Here is a 24843-nt window from a genome sequence, read left to right on the forward strand (position 1 = left end):
GTGAATGCGCAAGGGTTACACATTTTTGGTGTAGTCTGGAAATTATGCACTTTAGTGCTGAGCGGCGTTAGCGTGATGGTTAACAAAGCTAATTTGCTTTGACAGAGCTTCGATCTGCCATCTAGGAAAAGTTTGCCATACGAAGTACGACGTTAAAATATTGATAAGCTACACGATATACATAACTTTTGATATTATGTTCTAGACTAAGTACTAATAATGAAGTTTTACAAAGTTCTAACTTCGGACAGTAATTTAATGCGCCATGAATTTCGCTTCCTAACCTTTTTTTAGCATTATTGGGGTCTATTCAGTAGAATCGATCAGAGCAGACGATTTCATACGAAATTGAATAGGAAGCTCCTGGAATCCTACAGGTCGCGAACGTCGCTTCGTCCGAGAAGGCAAATCGGTAGTATACAAAGGGAGAAGAAATTGAGCCGAAATGTCCTTAAACAGATGAAGAAACATAAATAAAGGAATCGCGATTCCAGATGATAATCGAAATAAAAGCATAATTATTAGCTTTATAATGCCAATATGACCAGTTTAGTGTTTGCAGTTGACACGACCTACCTCTTACAGAGCTTGTTGGCGCTGAAAGCTCTAAATGGACTATATAACCCTTATAGCAGTGTCTAATGATTGACCGTCAGGACGTGGCCGGTGCTGTTATTAACCCATTACTAATCCCAAGTCCCATCCATCGGTTCTCTGTGTAACTCCACTAGCTCTGGTCAATTACGGAGTAGCAACTACGAAGTGTACGGTCACCAGGGACTGTCTATAAACTACGTAGCAACAAAATTTTGTGTGGAAAAAGTCTACGAGGGGGAAGGGAGTGTCTGAGATTGCTAGTCTAAGTAGTTTACGGACAGTGCCATTATGGAGTTTCGGAAAAACATACATCGCAAACATTCCGTTATTTTCGTATAGGTTTCTTTTTTATTTTAAATATATACCTTCTAATCTTGTATAATAATTATTTCCATATTTTTCCACGTTACTCCTTCGTGTGTTCTTGTTTTGTCACTCTTGTTTTTTTGTTCCGTTCTTTCACGTACGTAGTTACTAACCGTTTACGTTTTCCGTTGCGTAACGCATTGATCGGAACAATAGCAAGCTGTTTGTCGGTTCGTACTGGGCGTACGAAACACACTGCATGCTAATTTCCTTTCATTGTGTCAAAGTGAGTTTGCGTGGGTGTTTGTAGGTCTGTGTTAGACTGTTTATATGTTTTTGTTTGTTTTTTTTTGGTTCCACTTGGTAATTTGAGTTTATGTTCAATTTTGTTTGTTTGTTATTGTTGAAATGTGATAATTGTGTTTGTATGTTTTTTTATAGTACTAAAGTAATTGATATTTCTCTTCCGTTGTTCTGCTTAATATGCTTATTCCACTGTCGAAATATTTCCCTCCTTTATTTTTTTTGTATTTTTTATTGTTTCAAGTATAAAATACTTTCCTCCCTTAAACAATTATTCGTTTTTTTTTTTTTTTTGTTATCCATAGCTTTATACATGGGGTCTTTAAAAATAGTCACCGCAAAATGCGGCTCGTTTGTTCAATTTGTTGAAATAGTATTTTTCCTTGTTTAAATTTAGCAATTGCAATATAATGAGATTCCTTCATGTTCAATGGGTGTTTACGTTTTTCCATCATTTTTGTTTAAACTTAATCTCTACTAGAATTAGGATTGCTATTCTCCGTTTCGAAATTCAAGCTTCAGGGTGATCTGCCTTTTCTTCGCAAAACGCGATTCATACGGCCTGCAGCTGCGATTTGAAGCTTCTTTTGCTCGTTCGCGCGCGTGGAAACGTTTGTGTCGGTGGATAGTTGGTAAAAAGAAGGAATAGAAAAAGAAAAGTTGTACAGATTGTGTGGGGGTTTTTTTTTATTATGTCAGTTCTATCATATAAAAAGATGTTAACGTTTACGATTCCTGCGGTGCTAACACGCTGAATTGATGGGATTCTTCGCTGGTCAAGTGTTGCAAGTCTATGCACGCGGCTTTAAGAGACCTTTGTGTGTGCCAGTACAGGTTACGAAACCGGACTAAAAGTTTTCGTTAAAATACGCGGTTGTTTCTACTGTCTTCTGATTTCGTGGGGGTTGATTAAAAACGATTTCTATGATTCCTTACGCTTCTCTGGTTGTTTAGTTCGATTATTAAACTCTATATTGTCAAAATTGTAGGTGGTGCGCTTCATTCGTTTTCTCTTACATTTGTTTTTGTTGATAAAATGCTACACAATACGGGAAAGATTCAAAGTTTACGGGGGGTTGCTGTTAGGTAGTGCCATTGCACATAGGAATTTTGTTTCCAAGAATGGGAAAAATTAAAATATTTTCTATCACGAGGCTCTGATGGTAAATTAATACCCCATTCGACATTTTCTTTCTTAAGTCTTTTTCGCCTCGATTTTCCTAAAAAAAGTAGCCTTCTTCCAGAGCCTCGTAACCAGAAATTTATTATTTTTTCCCCACTTTTGGTATAAGTTTTCCCAATGTGCATTGTATTCACGTTTTCCTTTTTTCTGTTTCTGTTTCTCTTCAGCACGAAAAGGCACGATTTTTGATAAGATTCCTTACATGATTCCTTTGCAAACTTCCAGCGTCGATTCACCGCTTGCTGCGTTTTCGATTGTTACTGTTTTTTGGTATGGCTCTAAGCTATGGTTATCGTTTAGTTTCTTTTCTTTCACTATTATATGTTTTGAGGTTAGGATTCTTCTGCTATTCGGCTCTCATCTGCGTGCTTTGACAGCTCTGTAAAAGTCTCATTTTTTCGCGTCGTCGACATCTCCTACATATGTCGACTGTCGGCGGTTCATCAGTAGTGTGGTTTTTGTTAAAACTCAGAAAACAGAACCAATTGAAATCAAATTGACTAAAACACGGTCTGGGGAAGAGTAGTGCGGGCAAGTTCAGGGTTGAGGAGCTTGACTGAGGGGGTCTTCCTTTACTAAATACAACCTATTTAACAAAATAAATAATCCACACACAAAACATTTGACTAGATTTCGATTCATCTTGTTCTTCCCTTCTTTGCCCCAATAGGTTCCTTTTTCGTTTTTTTTGCTAGCAATTATTCAACAAAAAGAACATGTGGGTTATGGTTTGGTTGATAGGAATTGAGTTTTGTATTGTAGCAAATGAACTTGTCAAAAGTTTAAATACGGTTTGGTATAAGTTGTGTTTTTTTTTTCGAGGAGAATTTTGTTTCGAGCTTCCAACACTTAACAGAACATTTCGTCGCAATTTTCTTCTGAAATTTAAGTTGTCTCTTTTTCAGTGTATAAATAGTTCTTTTAGTATGTTAATAGTAGACTTTATAATTGATAAATATCACTAAGGTTTAATCGGCAATAAAGTAATATGTTATCAGAGCTTCACATCATCCAACTTGGTGTGTTTGTCGAGTTTCAAATTGAAATAATTTTTCTAATATGAAGGATTTATGGTTAGATGTAATATGTTTTCTTATTGTTCTTTACGTTAAAATATATTAGCTTTCTTTGAGATTACTCGTTTAGAGTTTAAGTAAAGGTGTGCCTTTTACTCTTCTTCTTAATAAATTTGGTTCCTTTTTGGGTTGTAGCGTGAAATGTATTGCTTCTGTATTGGTTCGCTTATTGGTTGATAAAAAAAGGAAATGTTTAAAATATGTTTATTGCAATGATAGTTGCATTACTTTTCCATGTATAATAGAATAATTTACAACTAAGTTTTTCCTTATGATGATTAGTGATAATAATAATAATAATAATTAATAATCGAAGGATTTTGTTTAAATGTTACGGTTCATATGTCTTAGTGTTGAGCTTTGTTGTTCTTCATTACTTAGTAAATAATAAGTTTTGACCGTACGAACTAATTTATAATAAATAGGTTAATTTATGATTTTAATATCAGTAATAATAATAATCTTTCGATAAGTAAATAATTGATTACTTAAGACCTACTATTTGCATAAGTACTAGATAATATCTATGTGTAAAAAAGAACTGCCTAGCTAATCTAGCTGCTGCCGCTCTCTGTGTCTGTCTATCTGTCATTGTTGTTGTGATGATAACATGTCGCAACAGTGTTCCCAGTTTGTTTCGTCCACCAGGGTGCACCACCGGCGCTTTTCTCAGATCTTGTCAACTCCGCCGCCTAGCAGTGCCAGTAGTGACAAGGTAGAGGACGATTTCGGTAAATATTATTGAAGTCTTGCCTCTTGTAGTGCGGAAGCGGCCGCAGCACCAGCTGCGTTCTGGTATGGCGACAGTCCGGGAAACCCACCAGCCGCAGCCGCGGCGGCTGCAGCTCCCTGGGGTAGTGTTGCGTACGTATACGGTGCTGCCATGTACTGAGCGGCCGCTGCAGCAGCCCCTGCAGGCGGAATGACATTAGGGTTAGGCTTACCATTGTTAGTAGATTGACCATTGAATAGCCTACCTGTAGCACCGGCAGCGGTGGCGTACGGGTACGCTTCAAACCCACTGTACTGGCCAGGGTAGGGCGCGGCGGCGGCAGCTGCAACAGCATTCTAAAACGAACAAAAAACAACGATTAGCAACCTTGGAGAGGATATTCCATCGCAGTGGAAACGTCAATGCGTACCTGATATTCGTAGAATTGACTAGTGGCGGCCGCGATCGCAGCGGCATGTGACAGCTGAGTGGCAGGAATTGGCATCAATCCAGAGGCGGCCGCGGCGGCTGCTCCTGTTGTTCCGGCCGTCGTTCCCAGATAGGGCGTTCCGTAAAAGTACGACTGCTGCACTCTGTTGAAAGTTAGGAAAAAGAAAACACTCATTAGTTCAGACAACACTCATCTCACCAGATGCGAAAACTACAATCAAAGAAGAGCACTAAACTCGCACATCCAAAACGGCAAACTTTGGATTAAGTTATGGAAATCAAAAAGAAGAAAAGAACGCCCAAACGAAAAGAAAAACAGTAAGAAACTAAAAACTCTAACTTTTCTGCTCGACGATCGGCTCGCAGCTCTAGCCGCCACTCTTCCGCGTGCGATCGAGCCCTGAGCCGGAGTACAGTGAGTGTTCATATTTATACTGATTGTATTTTAGGTGTGGGAAACTCTCTAACACTTTGATGTGACACGCCAAAAAGTAGTCTAGGTTGTTCTATTTCATCAGACCAAAAGTAAGTACACCGAAAAATAACACGACCCGCAGAGAAAATAAACGCAAGAAAAAGAGAAAACCGAAAAATAAAAGTAACTAAAAGGTACAAGAACTAAAAAGTCGATTAACAAAACAAACAACAGCAATAGCAACAAAGAAAATAAAAAAAAATATATGGGAAATCGGGAAAAACACAAGAGAGGTTGAACAACAAAATAAATGGTAAGATTACAAAACAATAACAAACACGCACACTCAACATCTGTTTTGTTTTTATCTTCGTTTGATTCATCCCAAACTAAAAACACGAATCTCTAGTACTGCCAGCCAGAGGAGATTTAGCGGATCATTATTCATGAGTCAAGAAGCTTCTTCAGGCTCTCGGGCGGAGTATACTCGCGTGAGTGGAGTGTGTGTTTACGTGTCGTGACGTTTGTTCCCGACTGCGCTCCGACTTCCAACTGTCAATCAATCGCGCGGGGCGCGGATGGTGCGTGTGCGGGTGTGACGCCGGGCGTCAACCGAGGCTGAAACGTTTGGGGGATTCGTGTCAATAAAGTGGGAACCGTAAGCGTAGAGGTTGTTGTTCGAGATAGAAAAAGTGGATTTTTTTAAATGCAATGGTAACGTTTTTGTGACATTAAAATCCCACCACAATTTGTGGTGAGTCAACATAACTAGAGTACCTTTGACTTTGAGTGCCGCCCTCCTTCCAGTCACTAAGATATTACTTGAACCCACGAACTCACGTGTTTGAAGCAATAGAATTAGCTACGCGTTTTGTTTTGAAATTTGTTACTTATTTGTTACTGATTTCCCCTAAGGATGCTATGAGTAGAGGCATGCGCCGGCGCACGCACATTTTATCGGTCAGAGGTAAAAACCTGGCAAGAAAATGAATCCGATATGGTTCGTGGAAGAAACCCACTTACGTCACCCTGGCTTAAGCGTTGAACCAGGTTTAAGGTGATACGGGACGCCGTGTTATTTTCCCTATCTTCCCTCTCTTTTTAACAATTTGCCTCGCAATTTTGAAGATGGTAATCTCTATTTCTATCGCACAGAAGAGGCTGAAAATCAATCAGCATATGCACTGCAAGTGAGCATACACAATGATAAGTTTTTGTTACATAATATGAAGTAGAATCTGAGATTACCATCTTAGTAGCAACAGAGCAATGGCAGATATTTCCCCGACCGTCCCGTTCGCCCTTAACTATATGCTAAGTCTGGCTTACCAGTGAGACCACGGTGAAGAAATTGAGCTTACAAGAAACACAGCATGCATTGATATTATTTGGATAGCAATATATTCTTATTCTTATTCAGAAAAAAAACTAATCATGGCGACGAATGCCTTACGAGGCGACAAAAGTTCGAGGATATTGCCACGAATGTCTAACATTCTCCTCAAGATTTAAACCGGAATCACGTCTCAATTCTACTGGTACCTTATAAAGAGTTCAATGAGTGAAGCGAGAGGAGGTCGTGCTGGAATCCAGCAGTCGTAAGTGGTGATTCACAAATTACGTCACGAAAAAAATGACTTTTTTCAACCTCTTCTCCTTCATATAACACACTTCTTGTAAGAGACCTCTTCATTATTTGTATGGGTCGTCACGTTCTGAAAACCCCCCTGTCCCATAAAAGCGTGACGTGGTTTTTGTGCACGGTCCCTACGCCCAAGATTTGATCGTTGAATTTTCAAAGCGTCTAGAGATGAATCCTTCCAATATTATGAATAGAGTTCGCCTAAAGTTTGCAGGAAGCATATCAAAAAGCTTGCCCGGAAATCTCTAGAAGAATCCTCCAAAAAGAATCTCCCTAGAAATCCGCTAACATTATGAATAAAAATGGCAATTATTTATTATCTTTAAGATATTTCCGAACATATATTCAGAAGATTTATGCACAGCCTGGGTGCAAAATAGTAAAATTGGCATCGTCGTCATTGTCGTCCATGTATCATCCGATGGAAAAGAAACAGATACCTTCGCTCAAATTTCTACTATCATATCCAAGATCCCTCCATAGGACGAGTTCATAATAATTGGAGACTTCAATGATATAACAGACGAATAACGATCCAAGCAACTATTACATAGCACATGTAATGAAAACGGACTCTTTATGCTACAGCTAGTGACCCAGTTTGATCTATCAATATGGAACACATTCGCGAGATCAAAGTTAGTTCTACAACCATGGTCTAACGGAACGTTGCTTTCTAGCGAGAAACACAAGAATAATTATAAGTATTGTATAAACCGCCGTATGAAAGAAGGAGATCCCAGTCCAAACTGTCAGAAGCTGAGGACGGTGTTAGCCGACGCAGCTAATGCTGCCCAAAGAGATTTTGAACAAGCGAAAAAAGTATAAATCGATAATGATTTTTCATAAGAGCCTAACTGACTTGATCGATTTCTCTTCGTCGACTCTCTCTTTCACTAATAACTTGATCAAAACAAACAAAATCATTATTCTTTTTGTTTCTATAGCAACATGTAGTCGCCTTCTTCGCATTTCAACCAAAAAATCTTGGGAAAACTCAATACACATTCTGTGATAATACAAAGAGAGGATCGATGAAGAGAACTCAAAAATGTCAGTTAGGCCCAAATGAAAAATCAGTGTCGAAATGTTTGGCGTTCGTGGAAGATGTTTTTCACCGACATTCACCAAGCAGAGCCTCATTTGAGAGTAAGAAAGCATATACATTTTTTAAGCAGCACAAAAGAATAGCGGCTCGCAAAGGTAGTGATATGATTATAAGCCAGCACAAATGGTTAGAAAACCTATCAGATTTGGTGGTGGAAAATCAACTTTGAAGTTGCTATCAGAGGATAATGTAGTTCCACAACACTCTCGGAGATAAAATGCATCGTTTACAATTTAAGAAATGGAACGTATCCTGGACTTGATGGCATCAACGCAAAGCTTCTGGGGCATGTTCCGCATGAATTAAAATAAGGCCCCAGAGGAAATTACTGAGACAATGTACACTCCCGATCAAAAGTTTGGGGTCACCCCCTCAAAAACATGTAATTTTGTTGACGAAGATATCACCAAATCACTTTTCCATGTTTTACGAAAGTGACCCCAAACCTTGCCCCAAACTTTTGACTGATACATCATATTGAGGGGTTACTCCAAACTTTTGGTCGATGATATGAAGAGTTAATTTACTTGATAACCTTTTTGATAGATTTTTTAGCGAAGTTCTGTAAAAATCAGTTGAAAGCTAATAGAAAATGGATTATATTACCGCTCTCATCTTAAAAATTGGTCGACCCAATTTCCAGCGACACTGTCGTAAGTTTATATTATTTTTTTAGAAAATTTGGCAACTTTAAGTTAAGTTTACATACATTTTTTTTTAAGTTTCTTTTAAATCAGGTTCAAAGTTTCTTTGACTTATTATCTTTTGAATGAAACCTAGGGTTTTGAAATCGGACGCAAATTGGCGAAGATATGAACCTAAAACAATGACATGTTTTTGGGGGGGGGGGGGGGGGGTGACCCCAAACTTTTAATCGGGAGTGTAGATACTGATTCCCAAGAAAGGCGCACCCAAGTATATCGTAGACAGCAGGAAAATCACCTTATGTAACATCGTGGACAAAATCATTGTGGCGACATACACGCTAAGCGAGTTAGATGAATCAATCGAAGCCCTACCGACGTACATACCAAGTAACTAACCTGGATAAAACAAAGAGGAGAAACGCCAAAATTGGAACAGTCGATTTTCTGTCATCCCCATAGTTCAGAGGTTCCCAAACATTTTGCTATAGCGGCGCCCTTTGACATTTCCAAAAATGGGCAATTTTGGGCAACTTCGTGAAACACTTCTCTAATATCATGTTTTCAGAAATCAATATTTGGAAAACTAACTATTTTTTTAAATTTATCTCGCAACGATAGTTTAAATATTTGAAAGATTTCAAAATTCAAGTTGATTTCATCATAGAAATTTTAAAAATAAGAAGAAAATTCAGATGAAAAGGTAAAACAAGCTGCTAAATTTCAGCAATTCAGCTTAAAATTCTAAAGCGTTTGCAATAATTAAGGAATTCTTATTAAATCGAAATGACTACACAGAACTTGACCAAAGCTTCAGCTTTTTGCGGAAATTGCAAAGCAACACTTTTATTTATTTTGGAAAATTTCGGCAAACTGGGACACATGAAGAGATTGTAAAGACCTGCCAGGTGGGCTTTGATTGAACTTATTTTCATAAATTTCAACTTAACCCTTTGGGCCTGGATTGGCCATATATAACCCCATTGATGAAACCGAGCATAACAAACTTATTCGAGTTCAGCGAGGTTGCGGCAGTACTGATAAAACGATCCGTTTCAAAAAGGTCAAAGCTAGCTCTTCATACTACCAGATCGGCAAACCTGCATGCCGCTAAGCTGTTCCGAAGACCTTGTAATTATATTGAAAAGAACGTAAATAATGTTCTTGAAATTAAAAACTTTGGACAAGTTATAGTAAAATCAAAAGCTAAGCTGAAGCTTAAGAATTCCAAAACAATTTCAAAAACTTGAAACTTTAAAATGTGGTTTCAATCGATATGTTTAAAAAGGATACCAGAAATCATATGGAATAATCGAAGAGTCAGGAAAGTTTAAAAACAATGTGAGCGACACTAGGTTTACTAATAAAAAAAATTAAGGCGTTCCACAATATAAATAAAGAGTTTGTTTTTGTTTTTTTTCGTCACAAAAGCCAGAATCCTGCGGCGCACCTGGAAAAGGTCTGCGGCGCACCAGGGCGCCGCGGCGCACAGTTTGGGAAGCACTGCCATAGTTCCAATCGAGCAGGAGACCTGTCAAAACGACAAGGATTCGCCACTTTGGTAGACTCGAGACGCTTTAATACCAAGAAACTTTTCTGAGCGGAGTTACGTTTTGCAAGGTGACGTCACGAATGAACGTTTAGTTTGTTCTCGTTAATTCTTTCTTTCTCTCTCTTACACGAATTTTGTAAGTTTCCGGTGATTTGTTTTGATTCCCATTCGTTGCCGTTCTTTTCCCTCTCAGGGAGAAAATTCGCGACCACGAAGTTGAAAGAGATTCCAACTCTTTGTCGCACTAATGAAAATAATCTAATGATTCTAAAGATTCTAATCAACTCACGGCAAAGCAACTCAAGCTAACTCTCGTTCGGGACCAGGGATGGGAAATGTCATAAAAATGTTATTTTATTATTTGTTAATTTCACTGCACCTTGTAAGAAATGATAATCGACGACATCATTAAGTCTCCATGATAAGTTATGGATTGGCGATACCTTAGAACAGAAATTTACAATGGAAATGGTGTAAATAGAACAATTTCATGACATTTTTTACATGTAATTCCGTGACATTTTCCATCCCTGTTTGAGACTGATTCGACTACATCCAACAGCAGCGATCGTCCCTTTGGCTTGAACCAACACGAAGCATCGCCTAGACGAATTTTTGTTCTACATTCTTACATTCATATTCATATGGCGTGCTTTGTTTGTGTTTGTTACGCCCAAGGATGCCAGATGATTTTTTGAAAAATCTGTATAACTATTTCCAAAAATCTGTATCCCATACAAAATTTTGGTGAAAAATCTGTATCTCATACAAAAATAAAATGGCCCCTCTTGCTCAAAAATCAGTATTTCATAATAAACGAAATCTCTGCGGATGCTCAAAAGTCTGTATAATACAGAAAAATCTGTATATATGGCATCCCTGGTTACGCCATACTACTTAACAAATCGACCTTCATCCTTGCCCTGTCAGCCAGATGACAGTCATCCAGCAGTGAGTAACATAGAAGTAATCACGTTCAGATGTATGCGTGCTTTTTTGTAGATGTAGTTGTAATAAAGCTGTCAGGAAAACATTTGCCCTCTCTCTTCATCATTATTTACCTGTTTGAACTTGCGTAAGATGGCAACATCAGAGAACGCCTACACGGAGAGACGAAACTACCCAAAAGTGAGTTCTTTCCACTCAACTTCGGGGTTGCGTACGTCAAGCCAATTTTGAGTTGATGGAATCGATGTTTTTTTTGGGTTGTTCCCGTTTGCTTCCATGTAAAAAAATACCTAATTTTAAGTTTTTTTTCACTCAACCGAGATTTTGATTAGGTTGTATTCACTCAAATTTGAGTACTATGTTAGAAACTCAGTGTTGGCTTGACGCACGGAGCTGCAAAAGTTGGGCTGTTTCTCTCTTCACTCTCTGACAACAATAGAAAGAGCGCATGAAAAGGGAGATGAAAAAGATCTCAAAATTGAGTTTAAAAGTACTTAATTTTGAGTTTTTTAGTTTCTCCGTGTATGGTATGCAAAACCAAAGGCGTGAAGCGTGTTATCGAGGCTCTTCTTCAGGTGCAGCACTTTGATTTGTGCCGACTTAACCTTTGTAGCCGGAGGGGTCATATATGTCCCATGGTATGACCCCACCACAAATAGAAACGGCTGCATAAATTCACAAATATATTAAAACAGAACACTGTCTTTGGCAAAGTTCTCTTTTAAGGAAAAATAGGAATGGTTATGTTTGAGATTTTATTGACAACCTAGAACATCCTAAACACCATAAAGCTTGGAGAAACGAAACAATTGACGTATCAGTTGTTCTCAAGAAGCTAAATTTGGTGCATAATTGATCGGAGATTTTCATACAAAATGGCCAAGTTTGAGATGCTGTTACTATGGTTTGCTTTGATGGATTGAGCTCAATTTTTGACACGGAACTACAAATATGCTGAATTTTGTGTATACAAAGTATAAACTGTTTTCGTTCACAGGTCTGGGCGTGGCAAGGCGTTAAAAAAATTGCAAAAGTGATCGGACAGCGGCACGCGTGTAAATCAAAGGGGGACCGCTGTCCGATCACTTTTGCAATATTTTCAACGCCTTGCCACGCCCAGACCTGTGAACGAAAACATTTTATACTTTGTATACACAAAATTCAGCATATTTGTAGTTCCGTGTCAAAAATTGAGCTCAATCCATCAAAACAAACCATAGTTACAGCATCACAAACTTGGCCATTTTGTATGAAAATCGGCGTTTGTCCGATCAATTGTGCACCACAGTGTATGTATGCATTCAACCTTCGTCAAGAATATCAAAAGGTGCTTCATATTCTGGGATGTTCTAGGTGTTCCAAACTGTCAGTGAATTCCTTACAATCTACAAGAATAAATTTAAGTGCTTTCGCCATGAATAATTGCATTGTGCGGTAAAGTGGGATCTTAAAGTCTGTAATGCCATTAAGTGACTGTATTGGAATATTCCAGGTCAGTCAAGCTACCTTGGAGTTCAGAGTTTCAGGTCTACACCCGTAACAGTAACCATATCGGTTATATTGAGTAACGTTGCATTATGCCCGTGTAGCTGCCGGCTTAGAATAGCACTACGGAACACCTGTTCCGGGGGTAAAAGTCCACTAAAAAGGTAACCCCAATCCGGTGACTCGTGCTGAGGGATGAATGGTTGAGGGGGTTTAAAATATGCTCGATCTTTAACGGAGCCCGTAGCGTGGGTATATCACCTTTTTGGGTTGCGTTGCGGTGAAAGATCTATCAAACCGAAATCTAGTGTCGTCCTATTTTTCAATTTAGGAATTCAGCAGAGACGAATGCCCCTTCTGGGTAAAGTATCTCTAAAAAAAAATAGGATATGTGTTCTGATAATTCAAGAAATTATAGTATTTAGTCCTTGCTACTGGTGTTTTGGTGACTTCTTCTTCTTCTTCTTCTTCATGGCTTTAAGTCCTCACTGGGGCTTGGCCTACCTCGCTGCAACTTAGTGTTCTTTGAGCACTTCCACAGTTATTAATTGAAGGGCTTTCTTTGTCTGCCATTGCATGAATTTGTATATTGTGAGGCAAGCACAATGATACACTATGCCCAAAGTGTCGAGAAAATTTTCCCGACCGGAACGGGAATCGAACCCGCCACTAGGCTAACTGGAGACCCCAGTTTTGGTGACTTGCAGTTTTTGAAAAAAATTAAGTTTACCAACTTTACTTTGCATATAGCTAAAAACTTCAACATCTGAGGCTAAACTCAATGCAAAGGAAATTAAATTATGTTAGGGATCCATGTATGTACTAACTTTTCGAAGACTGGAAAGTGGTAGTACGCAAGGAACATACTAGAATCCTTATTACTGAACACATGTTCCATTATTGGAATGGTATTGCTACTAATGTTAAAACCTGGGTTCTAAACATCTTACAGGGAAGAATTTAGCGGCGAACAAGGGATAAACTGATACGATTGATCAAGGCGACGATGGATCGAGTGATGTGCGTAGTTCGAGTATCAGGGACACTCTCGAGTCCCTTCGAATCTCGCAGCGGGTTACGGCAAGGTGATGGTCTTTCGTGCTTGCTGTTCAACATTGCGTTAGAGGGTGTAATTAGAAGAGCGGGGATAAACACGAGTGGAACGATTTTCACGAAATCCGTTCAGCTGTTTCAGCTCGTAAATTTGAGATGATGGCGGAATCGTACATCCGACTAAAGAATAAAGCCAGGCGAATCGGATTAGTCATTAATGTGTCGAAGACAAAGTACATGATGGCAAAGGAGAGCTCCAGAGAGGAATCACCGCGCCCGCCACCCCGAATTTATATCGACGGTGATGAAATCGAGGCGGTTGAAAAATTCGTGTACTTGGGCTCACTGGTGACCGCCGACAACGACACCAGCAGAGAAATTCAGAGGCGCATTGTGACAGGAAATTGTTCTTACTTTGGACTCCGCAGAACTCTACGATCGAATAAAGTTCGCCGTAACACGAAGTTAACCATCTACAAAACGCTGATTAGACCGGTCGTCCTCTATGGGCACGAAACATGGACCCTACGAGCAGAGGGCCAACGCGCCCTTGGAGTTTTCGAACGGAAGGCGTTGCGTACCATCTACGGCGGAGTGCAGATGGAAGACGGGACTTGGAGAAGGCGAATGAACCACGAGCTGCATCAGCTGCTGAGAGAATCAACCATCGTCCACACCGCGAAAAACGGAAGGCTACGGTTGGCGGGTCACGTCATCAGGATGTCGGATAGCAACCCGATTAAAATGGTTCTCGAGAGTCATCCGACCGGTACAAGACGTGGTGCGCAGCGAGCTAGGTGGGTCGATCAAGTGGAGGACGTATTGCGGGCCTTTCGCAAAGTGCGGAACTGGAGATGCACAGCCATGGTCTGAGTCCAACGGAGACGACTCCTACGTACAGCAGAGGACTCTCAGGTCTTAGTCTGACGGTAAGGTAAGTCGTTGACAAGCGTTGATGTGAATAAAAAAGGGAAGAAAAACTGCTGAGTATTTCATTTATCACTACGGCTTCCAAATATTGAACTTAGCTTAAACATAAAACAAAAACTATTTCGAATGATCATCATTTGAACGAGTTTAAAAATATTCTAAACAGGCATTATTAGAGGAAAATTTGCATCTCAGGTACAACATGTAGGTTTGAGTGCTAGGTTTTTTAATTGTTTTGGGCCACTCTATTACAGCGTTCCTATACCATCTCTTTCGCACACCACATAAACCCCTGTCGTAGCAAAATCGCACTTAAAAGCACCGCCTCCTTCTTGACGACTATCGTTCGATGATTTCAAGTGCGCCTACTACGACTGACTGGACCCGACCAAGTCACAGCCAACGCTGTTTCTGAACAACAGTCATTAACTTTTCCGTCGTCGCCGTCGTCGTGGTGGTGGTGACCAATCCAAGTAAGCCGCGCACCGAAAATAAAGCCAGAGCAGCAAATCGTCGAGATTTGAGCTGTGTAGTAACCCTCAGACCAGACAGAGCCCTTATTGTCGTTGAGTGAGTCTCTGCTGAGATTGCCACTCGCGACAACTACCTCTAGAGGAGGGAGAATGAATGCAAAAGCAGGGGAGTCAACCTTCGACCGCCTCCACGTTTAGTTGTCTCAGCCGCGCGCCGCAGCGCGAGCGAACACTCGAGAGAAGCATCAAACAACGAACGTCGTCGTCGTCGTCAAACCGCAAAACAACGACAGCAGTGGGGCCAATCTCTGGCGGTCTCGCCTCGCCTCGCCGTCCGTCCGTAGTTAATCCAGTTGTTGTCGTCAATTATCACCACCACCGCTCAGCAGTTACGACAAGCGTCGCCATTTTGTTCCCCCTCCTGTGCCTCCCACTTAGGGGAACGGCGGGGGACCTTCACTTGCGCTGGTTTTCCCCGGTGACGACCCTCTCCCTGAGTTACGGATGGTCTCCACCTTGGGATCCACCGAGTCAAGAAGTGCGAAAAATGTTTCTCTTGGTAAATTCAGTTTTCGTTTGTCGTCGTAAGTCGTACCGCAAGACAAGACAAGAGTGGTTGTTTGGCGCGCACCCACGTCATTCGTTGTCGCTGACGTCGCCGTGCGATGTAGAAAGACTAGGAGAACACACGACGGCGATGCAACATGTGATTTTTCTGTGTCTAACCTAGATCCAATCGTACCATGTGCTTGTGCACAGGATATTAGCCCCTCAAATTGCACTCCATACGAATTGATTCGAAATTATTCGCTTCTTTGGCACCTACATGCACGCAATTAATAATTATAACCCATGCGCTGGCAGACATAACGAATAACGATATTGCATTCAGGCATTCATGCCAGGCAGGAATCATACGTTATGCTACAGCCAACCGTCCTGTATCAACAGATGTGACATGTCGAAGCGTCGCGTCGTCGCCGCGGACTTGGACCAAGATGGCACGGAATCAAATCACCGTACCGCACCGGTCCATGAACCTACCCAAACTCGAATTGGACCGTTGCCAGGCGATTAATATTGATGAGCTTGACGTTTGTCACCTAAATTTCATGTCCGCGTGTAGAAAGCCCTCCTGCCGGCATTGATGAATCACATCATCAGTGAGTTGAGTGCTTTGGCACGGCCGGCATGACAGACCATGACGAATGTAGCGGTTGTTTGTGACAGATCTAAATAGTGCTGACTGTTAGTTGTTCCATATTAATCCTATTCAAAGCGGCGCAGTATCATAACGTCCGAGGCCATAAAGTCCCAGGACTTTATGGCGCATTTTTTCGGGGCATAACGTCCGAACTTGCAGATACGCCACGAAGTCCAAGGAAAGAAGGCACATAGGATATTATGACGCATCCAAACTTTTGGACGCTATTTCGCAAAAAAACGCGACTTAATGTCCGGGACTGTATGGCCTCGGACGTTGTGATCCGGCCCCATTCAAAGCATAATTATAGAAGTGTAAATTTTACTTTTTGCTAAACTCGTGGTCAAAAGTCCTGTCTAGTTTTCTGGACTTCGGCGACCCTTCTGTTTCCTGACGTAGTCTTGCATAATAGGGTGTCTACCCGTAAGACAAAACAAAATTCGCTGAGTTTTCCAGGTTTTTACAGGACGGAATTTTGAAACTTCTCACAAACTTCAAGTGTACCCAGAATTTGATACTGAATCCAGTGTTGGGAATACTCACTAGTGAAAAATTATACTCACTTGCTTCTATATCAATCCAGAAGCATGCTATCAAAAATTGATGTTTGAAGGGCTTTTAGATTGTTGTTTAATCTAAAAGTTTGCCGAATAAAGTAAAGGTCGCAAACGTATACCAAAGTTGTGAGCGAGCTGTGAGCACAAGATGAGCAGGGTTGTTACAACAGCGCGGATTTTGCGAATGTCGCGGATTTCGCGATTTTCGCGGATTTGGCGCGGATTTGCCACTAGAATTGGGCCCTCGCGCGGATTTGACGCGGAATTGGTTTTGCTATTCCGTCTTCAATTTTTTGCATAGATAGCATTCTCTCACCTTTATAAATGATCATTTGACATAACGTATAATATCTATGTATTAGATTTACAGGAATGAACTAAACTTTGAGCTCTACTCCGAATACTTGCGAGAAATTTCATAACAAAATCCAGGAAATCATCAAGGGTCTTCTTCAAAGTGCATCCCAAGAATTTATCTAAGGATTTCTTCTGATACTACACAGATAAAAATAATGATATTTGCACGTCATGTAAATTTCATTTTAGTCATGTAAACTTAATGTTATGGTGGTTTACATGATATATCATGTAAATTTGTGTTACATGTCATGTAAATACTCAGAGTCATGCTGAATTACATGACATATAATGTAAGTTTACCTGATGTTTTATGACTTTTACATGATATGTCATGTAAACTTCTGTGATATCCCACGCTCCTATCATGTGCATTATATGTCACAGAATTTTACACTCTTTCTTCGATCTGTGTATACTTAAGATCTTTGTGAATGAACTTTCATCTTTTTTTTTGATTAATGCTTTCACCTTAAAAAATCACAAATGAATTGTTTCGAAATGCTTGAAAATTTTCTATAAAAAAAAATCCTGTAGTAATATCGGAAGAAATTACTATAGAGAATTCTCGAACGAGTTTATCTGACAAAACTATGAGAATTTGAATTGAATTGTCATCTGAAGCATTTCTGAATTACTGGAATCTCTTATAAAATTAGATGAATCTCCACAAAATATTTCTCTGGAGAAATTCTGCAACAATTTCTCCAAGATGATCATGCGAGTACAACAACATATTTATCTCCCAAGTTGTGCACGCTTGCTGTAGTGCATAACAAGCGCGCTCGGCATTGGAGCAGAGGGGATAAATGCGCTGAGTTACGCATTATGGATATGGTACGATTGATCCTTTGAATACAAATAAAAACATTCAAATTTGTTTCTGAGATTGGAGTAATCCATCCATCAGAAGCCACTAAAAGAGTTCCAGCACGAATAGATTTAACAATGGAATTTTCACAGAGGTCCAACACATAGTTCTAGAAGAATTTCTAGTAGAAATCCTTAAATCATTTTAGGAAAATCTGTTGAGGCACCATGAAAGAAATTACATGTAAATCCGTGTGAGAATTATAGCGAAAAAATTGAAGAAAACCCCTGGCGAATCTTTAAAGAAATTCATGGACAAAAAACTAGAAACATTGTAAAAATTCTAAAAAAATAATTGAACCAGTGAGTAAATCTTTAAAAAATTGCAACATTTCTTTCAGGAACCTCCACAGAGTTGCTGTAGGGGTTTTTTAGTAGTATAACTGCGGAGGAAGGTATTTTCTGTTTTTCACAGGCATCTATCTCTTCCTCTTGGCATTTCTTCAGTATTTTCTAGAGGCGCTGTCCATAAACTACGTTAACTAATTTTTGGGCATTTCAGAGCCATCCTCGCCCCACCCACCGTTATAGACTTTGTCCATACAAAATTTTCGACATTAGTATAAAGCGTAGACTTTGACCAGGCCACTCCCTACTCCTTAGAGTCTACATAGTTCATGGATGGGTCTTAAAGTATTCTACTTTGAATACTTATCTAAAGTTTGTTTTTCTAGAATGTCTCACTGAGATTCTTCAGACATTACTTAAAAAATCGCAAAGTTAAGTTCTAAGAACTACCCCCACAATATCCTACTAGAATTCATGCTCATTATCTTAAGAATTGTTCGAAAAGGTTTGTATCAGGCATTGTATTTAAAAACTTCAGAAATTCTTCCCGTTTCATTCAGGTATTTTTAAGAGTTTTTAGGGATATCTTTATGAATAAATTTTAGTAGTTTTTTTTAATTCTCCAATGTTTTCTTTGCTAGCTATTTCTTTAATCATTCAATTTCAAGCACCCTTACTTCATGCACTATTGTAGAGAGTTCAAATTTAATTTTCAACACAGTTTCTTACCGGTTTTGGCAACACCCGTTTTTGTCTACTCCCGATTTTGGTAACACCCGTTTTTGGCAACATTTCCTTCCCGATTTTGGCAACAATTTTTTACCGAAAAATCGCTTGTATTCGTAAATGTATTTACATTTTAGCCTTACTCTTCTTCAAAAAATCAAAATTCATTAAATTTTCCGAAATCAACAATTTTACAAATCATGACGTAATTTATGAACATAGGGATCGTTTTTATAACTTGTGAATAGTCCATACTTAAAATATAAGCCAAATTGACGTATAAAAGATGAAAAAAATCCACACAAAAAAATTACCGATTTTGGCAACACCCCAATTTGGCAACATAAATTTCACCTCATGTTGCCAAAATCGGTAAGAAACTGTACATACGTAATATAGAAAAATGAAACTTACGCGGATTTGGCGCGAATTCATTTTCACAATCGCGCGGATTTGGCGCGGATTCAAATTTTGCTCGCGCGGATTTGGTGCGGATTTTTTTCCAGGCTTCTTGTAACAACCCTGGATGAGTATAAATTACACGAACTTTGGTATGCGTTTGCGACCTTTACTTTATTCGGCAAACTTTTAGATTAAACAACAATCTAAAAGCCCTTCAAACATCAATTTTTGATAGCATGCTTCTGGACTGAGATAGACGCAAGTGAGTATCACTCTTGCAAGTGAGTATTCCCAACACTGACTAAATCCCATTTGGAGTTTCTCTCGAAATTCTGTTTATGATCTTTCCTTGAATGCCATCGGGTATTCCTCGTTTCAATTCCTGATTTAAATCCCTCGGGGGAATTCTCGCGTTTAGCATCATACAGGCGTATCTACAATGATCGATTTCTCTTCATCGATTTTCTCTTCGGATTATTCCGGGAAATACGACCAACATTTGGATGATCTCTCGGTGTATATCGGTAAATGACGACTTGGACTAGCTTCCAAATAACAAAAACAATCTAAAATTATTTACCGGCCAACTTATTAATTAAAGAAAAAACCGATCATTGTAGATACGCCCGTATGATACTAAGTGCGAGAATTTTTCCAGAGAATTTCCTGATATGCTTCCATAGTTTATCACTAGAGTAATCCTGGAGCTCCTTTCAAAATTTACCCAATGGTCCTTCAGAAATGTTGCTTGGTAGTTTTCCTTCCGGGATAGCTTTCCAATAGTTTCTGTGCGAGATTCTTGCAGAAGTTCTTCTAGAGTTTTCTTCTATTTTACTTGGATTTCCCCGTGGGATCGCGCCCTTGGTTTCTCCCGATATTTCTTCCGGCAATTTCCTTAATATTGCCTACCAAGATTACTTTTAGAATTTTTTTCTAAGATGTCCTAGAATTTCTTAGGTATTCGTTCGAAGTTCCTATCGAGATTTCTCCAATAGATTTCAGTGGATTCGGAACTTTATCCGAAAATTTCTTGCCAGGAAATTAGGTAAGTTATCCCATAGATATTCTGGGAAAAACTCTGTGAAAAACTCCTGTAACAATTCTGGGAGAAACTATTGAAGAAATTCTCAAAAAAACATCTAGAATCTCTGGGCAATTTTTGATAGGTTTTCCGAAAATAGCTCTAGAAGTAATCCAGAGAAAATGGATGAAAAAATAACGGATCACTGCGAGAGACCGCTGGAAAAGCTCCTAAAGAAACCTCGGGAATAATTTCACGAAAAATATCAGCAAAAGCTCCTGCAGAAATCACAAAAGAAAACTCCGGAAAAATCTTAGAAGAAAGTCCAGGTTAAATTCAGAAAAAATCATGAGACTTTTTAGGACCAACACCGGCAGGAATATTTTGAGAGAAGTCCCAAGTGAAAGTTCGAGAGAATTCCCGGGCGAAACTTGAACAGAAATCCTGCCGAGAATCTTTAGAAAATATCCTGGCTGAAACTCCTGTTGAAATACAGGGGGAAACTCTAGAAGTCTAGAAGAAAGTTCAAGGAAACTATCTCGAAGAAATTACAGGAAGAATTTCAGCAGAAATCCTGGAAGGAACTGTAGATTCGTGAAAAAAAAATACTAAAAAAAACTTTTGGGAGAGCTCTAGTAGAAGTCACAGTAATAACTCATGTAGCTACTTAGGGTGAAATCCCGGGAAGATCTCCCGGTGAATTTACAAGACGAACACCGGAAGGAATCGCGGAAATTAATCAAAACGGATCCCGAAAATAGGATAAATTCCGCGACAACATCTGTGATATATCCTGAGAGAAACTTTGTGGAGATCACGGATTAATTCTGGTATAAATCCCACTAAAACGTCTTTGAGAAAGACTCAGGAGGAACTCCGTGAAAAATCCCACGAGGAACTGGCGGCGCCATTCCGGGACAACCTCTTCTGGAAGGAAATTTGAGGGTTGCTCGTGAAAAACTCCAGGAGATAGTTCAGAATTCAGGAATTCTAGAATATTCTCAAGGAAGAATTCCGGAAAGACTTTTTGGAAAAATGCTGGTAGGAATACCGGATTACGAATCCGGAAAAATCTCCGGGAGGAATACAAAAAGGGATACCAATAAAATGGCGTGGGAAAATTCTTGAAGGAGTTTTGTGAGAAATCCTGGGAGGCATTCCAAGAAATATTTCTAAATAAGTTCCAGAATAAACTCTGATGAAATTTCTAGCACAATCCTTATAGTGAATTTCTAGATGGACATATTAACACTACATTTCAATCATTCATACCAACAATGCAGTAAACTGTTGACTCTACTTCTGCGTAAATCTACAAGTAGTACAGTTCGCTACTTTTAATTCATACGAAATTTTCCTGAGTATTCAAAATATTTCATGAGAAGTTTTTCCAAATAGTAGACACCCTGCATACACTTTTTTTTTCAAAAATGTTTTTAATACTTTTAATGTTTTTAATAATCATTCGAAAATTCTGCTGCAAAAAGTACGATAGAAAAAATTTTCTCAACAGAATCCCTGCAGGAAAAATTACAATTGAATTGTTCCGTATTTTTTTATGAAGATTTTCTAGAAAGCGAAGCTGTCGAAACATACTTATGAAAAATGTTCACCCAAATGCTTGTGAAACTTGTACTGAATTACTAAAATTTCAAGAAATTTACAGACGAATGTTATGTTGAACAATTGTCAGGGAATATCTAAAGATGTTCCTGTATGGGTGTTTCTAGTGGCACACATGGAGATCAATTACTTAAGAAATTTTTCAAGAGATTCGTAGAAAAAAATTCTTATGAAATTTCTACAGGGAATACAGAATATTGCACAGGAATTCTTTAGGATTTTTTCAAAGATTCTTTCGTAAATAATCTCAGCGGATTCTTCAGAAAATTTTTCAACCATACCTGCAGAAATTTATACCGGTATTTCCAAAGGAAGTTCACTAGAGATTTGGACAGAAATTGATCTAGGGATTCCTTTGAAAATTTCCGCCATAATATGTACAGGATATTTTTAGAAATTAATCCTGAAAATCCTGCAGGATTTCCTCCACATATTCTTGCACTATTAGTCGCAGTGATTCAGGCAGGAATGCCTCCAGAGATTCCTATAGGTTGATAAAGAGATTCTTTGAGGATTTCATTCTAATACTCTCTCATGTATATCTTCAGAAACTTATCCGGCATTTCCTCTGAAGATAACTCTGAGAATTTCTCCACGGATTCTTTAACAAAATTTATTCAGAAATTTTTGCTAGGATATTCTAAAGAAATTCGTTTTGGAAATATCTCAAGAATTTCAATGGATATTTACAGACGCTCATCTAGGCGTTTCGCCAGGTATTTCCACTAGTTTTTTTTTTTTCAGAAATTCATCCACAGATTACTCCACGAATATTTTCAGAAAATCCTCCAAGAATTTTATCAAAATATTTCTTAAGGAATTTTCCTGAATATGCCTCAATAAACTATTCTAGGAATTTCACCAAGGGTTTCCCGAGAAGTTTCTTTTGTCATTTCTTCAGTAAGTTCTTCAAAAATTGCTCTTAGGATTCCTTTGAGAATTGGAAGTTTGGGATTTTTTCAAGTAATCCTCCAATGATTCGTATAAAATTACTTCCCAATATTTAAACATGACTTGTATTGAAGGCACATTCAGAAATTTATCTGTGGATTTAAAAAAAAATCAAGCTGAGATTATTTTCTGAAATTACTGAAATACAGAATTTTGAGGATTTCTTCAGAAATTTGAGAAACTATTTCTTCAACAGTTCTTCAATTAGGTTTTTCAGAGATCGTTTTACATTTTTTTTTAAAAATCCTACAAGGATTTCTTCGAAAATTCTCCCAAGGGTTTCAACAAGAAATCCTTCAGAATTTTCCTCAGCATTTATTATAATATATCCTACAAGGATTGTTTTAAAAATCGGTCGTGCGGTTCTATCAGGAATATATTCTGAAATTTCTTCAAAACTTCCTGCAAAACTTGCTTAGCTACTATTCCTCTTGAGATTTTTCAGAAGTTCTCCCCGAAAATTCACAAACATATCTTTAAAATTCTTTAAGGAAACCCTGCTGGAATTTCTAAACAAATTCCTGCAGGATTGTCTCAAGAAATCCCTTTAAAACTTCTTGCAGGATTGTCTCAAGAAATCCCTTTAAAACTCCTTGAGATACCTTTGGAAATTCTTAGAGGATTTTTTTTTTATATTTTCAAGTGGAGATTCTGGTCATTTCTGAAGTTGTCTCTGGAGCAATTCCTGGTTGAATGCCTAGGATAATACCTGAAAAAAAAAATACTCGGAGAAACTCCTTTAGATATCTTCTTAATTCTTTAAAAAAAACTTGGAAGACTTTTAGAGAAATTAGGAAAAAATCTACAGAAATCATTGACAAAGATACTGGCGAAATTCTTAAAGGAATCTCCCAATAAGTTTTTGAGAGATCCCTGGGAATTTTCTGGAGAAATTTTTGAAAGAACTCCTGGAGATACCTCTGAAGGAATTCTCAGAAAAAAAAAAATACATTTTCTGGAGGGATTTTGCACAAAACAATCCCTGCATTAGGGATTTTTCTTTTATTATCGTACAAATTGGTACGAAGGTTCTCAAAATTTAATGATTTTTTTTCACAGGTAGGGTTTCGAACGAAAACTAAATTGAAAAAAAAAAAATCAGGGTCACATAAATTGTTTTCCACAAAACTTTTCACAGTTAAGGAAAATCAGTTGTAAAAGTCGCAAAAACTATTTAAGAAGTCCGGAAATATTCTCAAAAAAATGTTATTGGAAGGAAATCACATAAACTATATTCTGTGAAATCTTCAAGATGTGGTTTTTCTCCGTTCCTAAGTTATGACCAATTTTGTGGAAATTGTCCAGATGTGCTATATGAGTCGTTTGAAAATGGCAAATTGCTAATGAATAGATTCTGTAGTTATTTTAGCAGAAATTGTTGGGGCAATGGAGCAATCTTCAGAAGAACCCCTTGAGAACCTTTTGGAGAAATTTCTATATTAATGCCTCTGAAAATCTCTGAATAAATGGGGAGCAATACCTGGAGGAACTTTTGGAGAAATTCAAGCAATGATTCTGAAAAATCCTGGAAAAAATGGAATTTCTCAAGCACAACTTCTGAAACTTCCGAAAAAATCTCCGAATCTTTGTTAAAAATTCCTGGAATTTCATCTTTTGAAGTAGAATAATTGTTTGGAGGAATTCCCAAAGGAACCCATGGAGAAACATCTAGAAGATTTTTGTTTAATTCAAGAAAAATCCCAATAAGAAATGCTTCAAAACTGTTTGGAAACAAATCATGAAGGAATACAAGCATGAACTTATGTAGCATTCCTCAAAGGAATTTCCGGAAGAATCCCAGGAAGAATTTCTGAAAACAAGATTTTTATTCTATTTAAAAAAGATTTTTTTTAAAACTCACAAAGAGAACTCCAGCAAGAATGCCTTTTTCGTGATCTTTATAGAATATTTTCGTGAAATATTTGAAAATGAATAGAAGGGGTTTTTGGTTTAGTTCGTAATCGGGC

At 38.5% G+C, this 24843-nt stretch overlaps 1 protein-coding gene across 4 annotated transcripts in view; it reads right to left on the bottom strand.

The window, feature by feature from the left end:
• Positions 1 to 922: 922 nt before the first annotated feature.
• LOC109399858 (RNA-binding protein 24) overlaps positions 923 to 24843 on the bottom strand; it is a 39730-nt gene continuing 15809 nt past the window's right edge. Inside the window, exons 1-4 of one of the 4 annotated variants that reach the window (XM_062855905.1) lie at positions 5387 to 5751; positions 4608 to 4770; positions 4443 to 4533; positions 923 to 4376 (exon numbers count right to left, since the gene is read on the bottom strand). In XM_062855905.1, the coding sequence (XP_062711889.1) occupies positions 4204 to 4376; positions 4443 to 4533; positions 4608 to 4682 (339 nt within the window). In that variant the 5' untranslated portion in view covers positions 4683 to 4770; positions 5387 to 5751 and the 3' untranslated portion in view covers positions 923 to 4203. Of the gene's footprint in view, positions 4377 to 4442; positions 4534 to 4607; positions 4935 to 4967; positions 5346 to 5386; positions 5752 to 24843 lie in introns of those variants that run through there. The other 3 variants (XM_062855907.1, XM_062855906.1, XM_062855904.1) reach the window with 3 other exon arrangements.

Source organism: Aedes albopictus, chromosome 3 (genome assembly GCF_035046485.1).
Source record: "Aedes albopictus strain Foshan chromosome 3, AalbF5, whole genome shotgun sequence".
Lineage (NCBI taxonomy): Eukaryota > Metazoa > Arthropoda > Insecta > Diptera > Culicidae > Aedes > Aedes albopictus.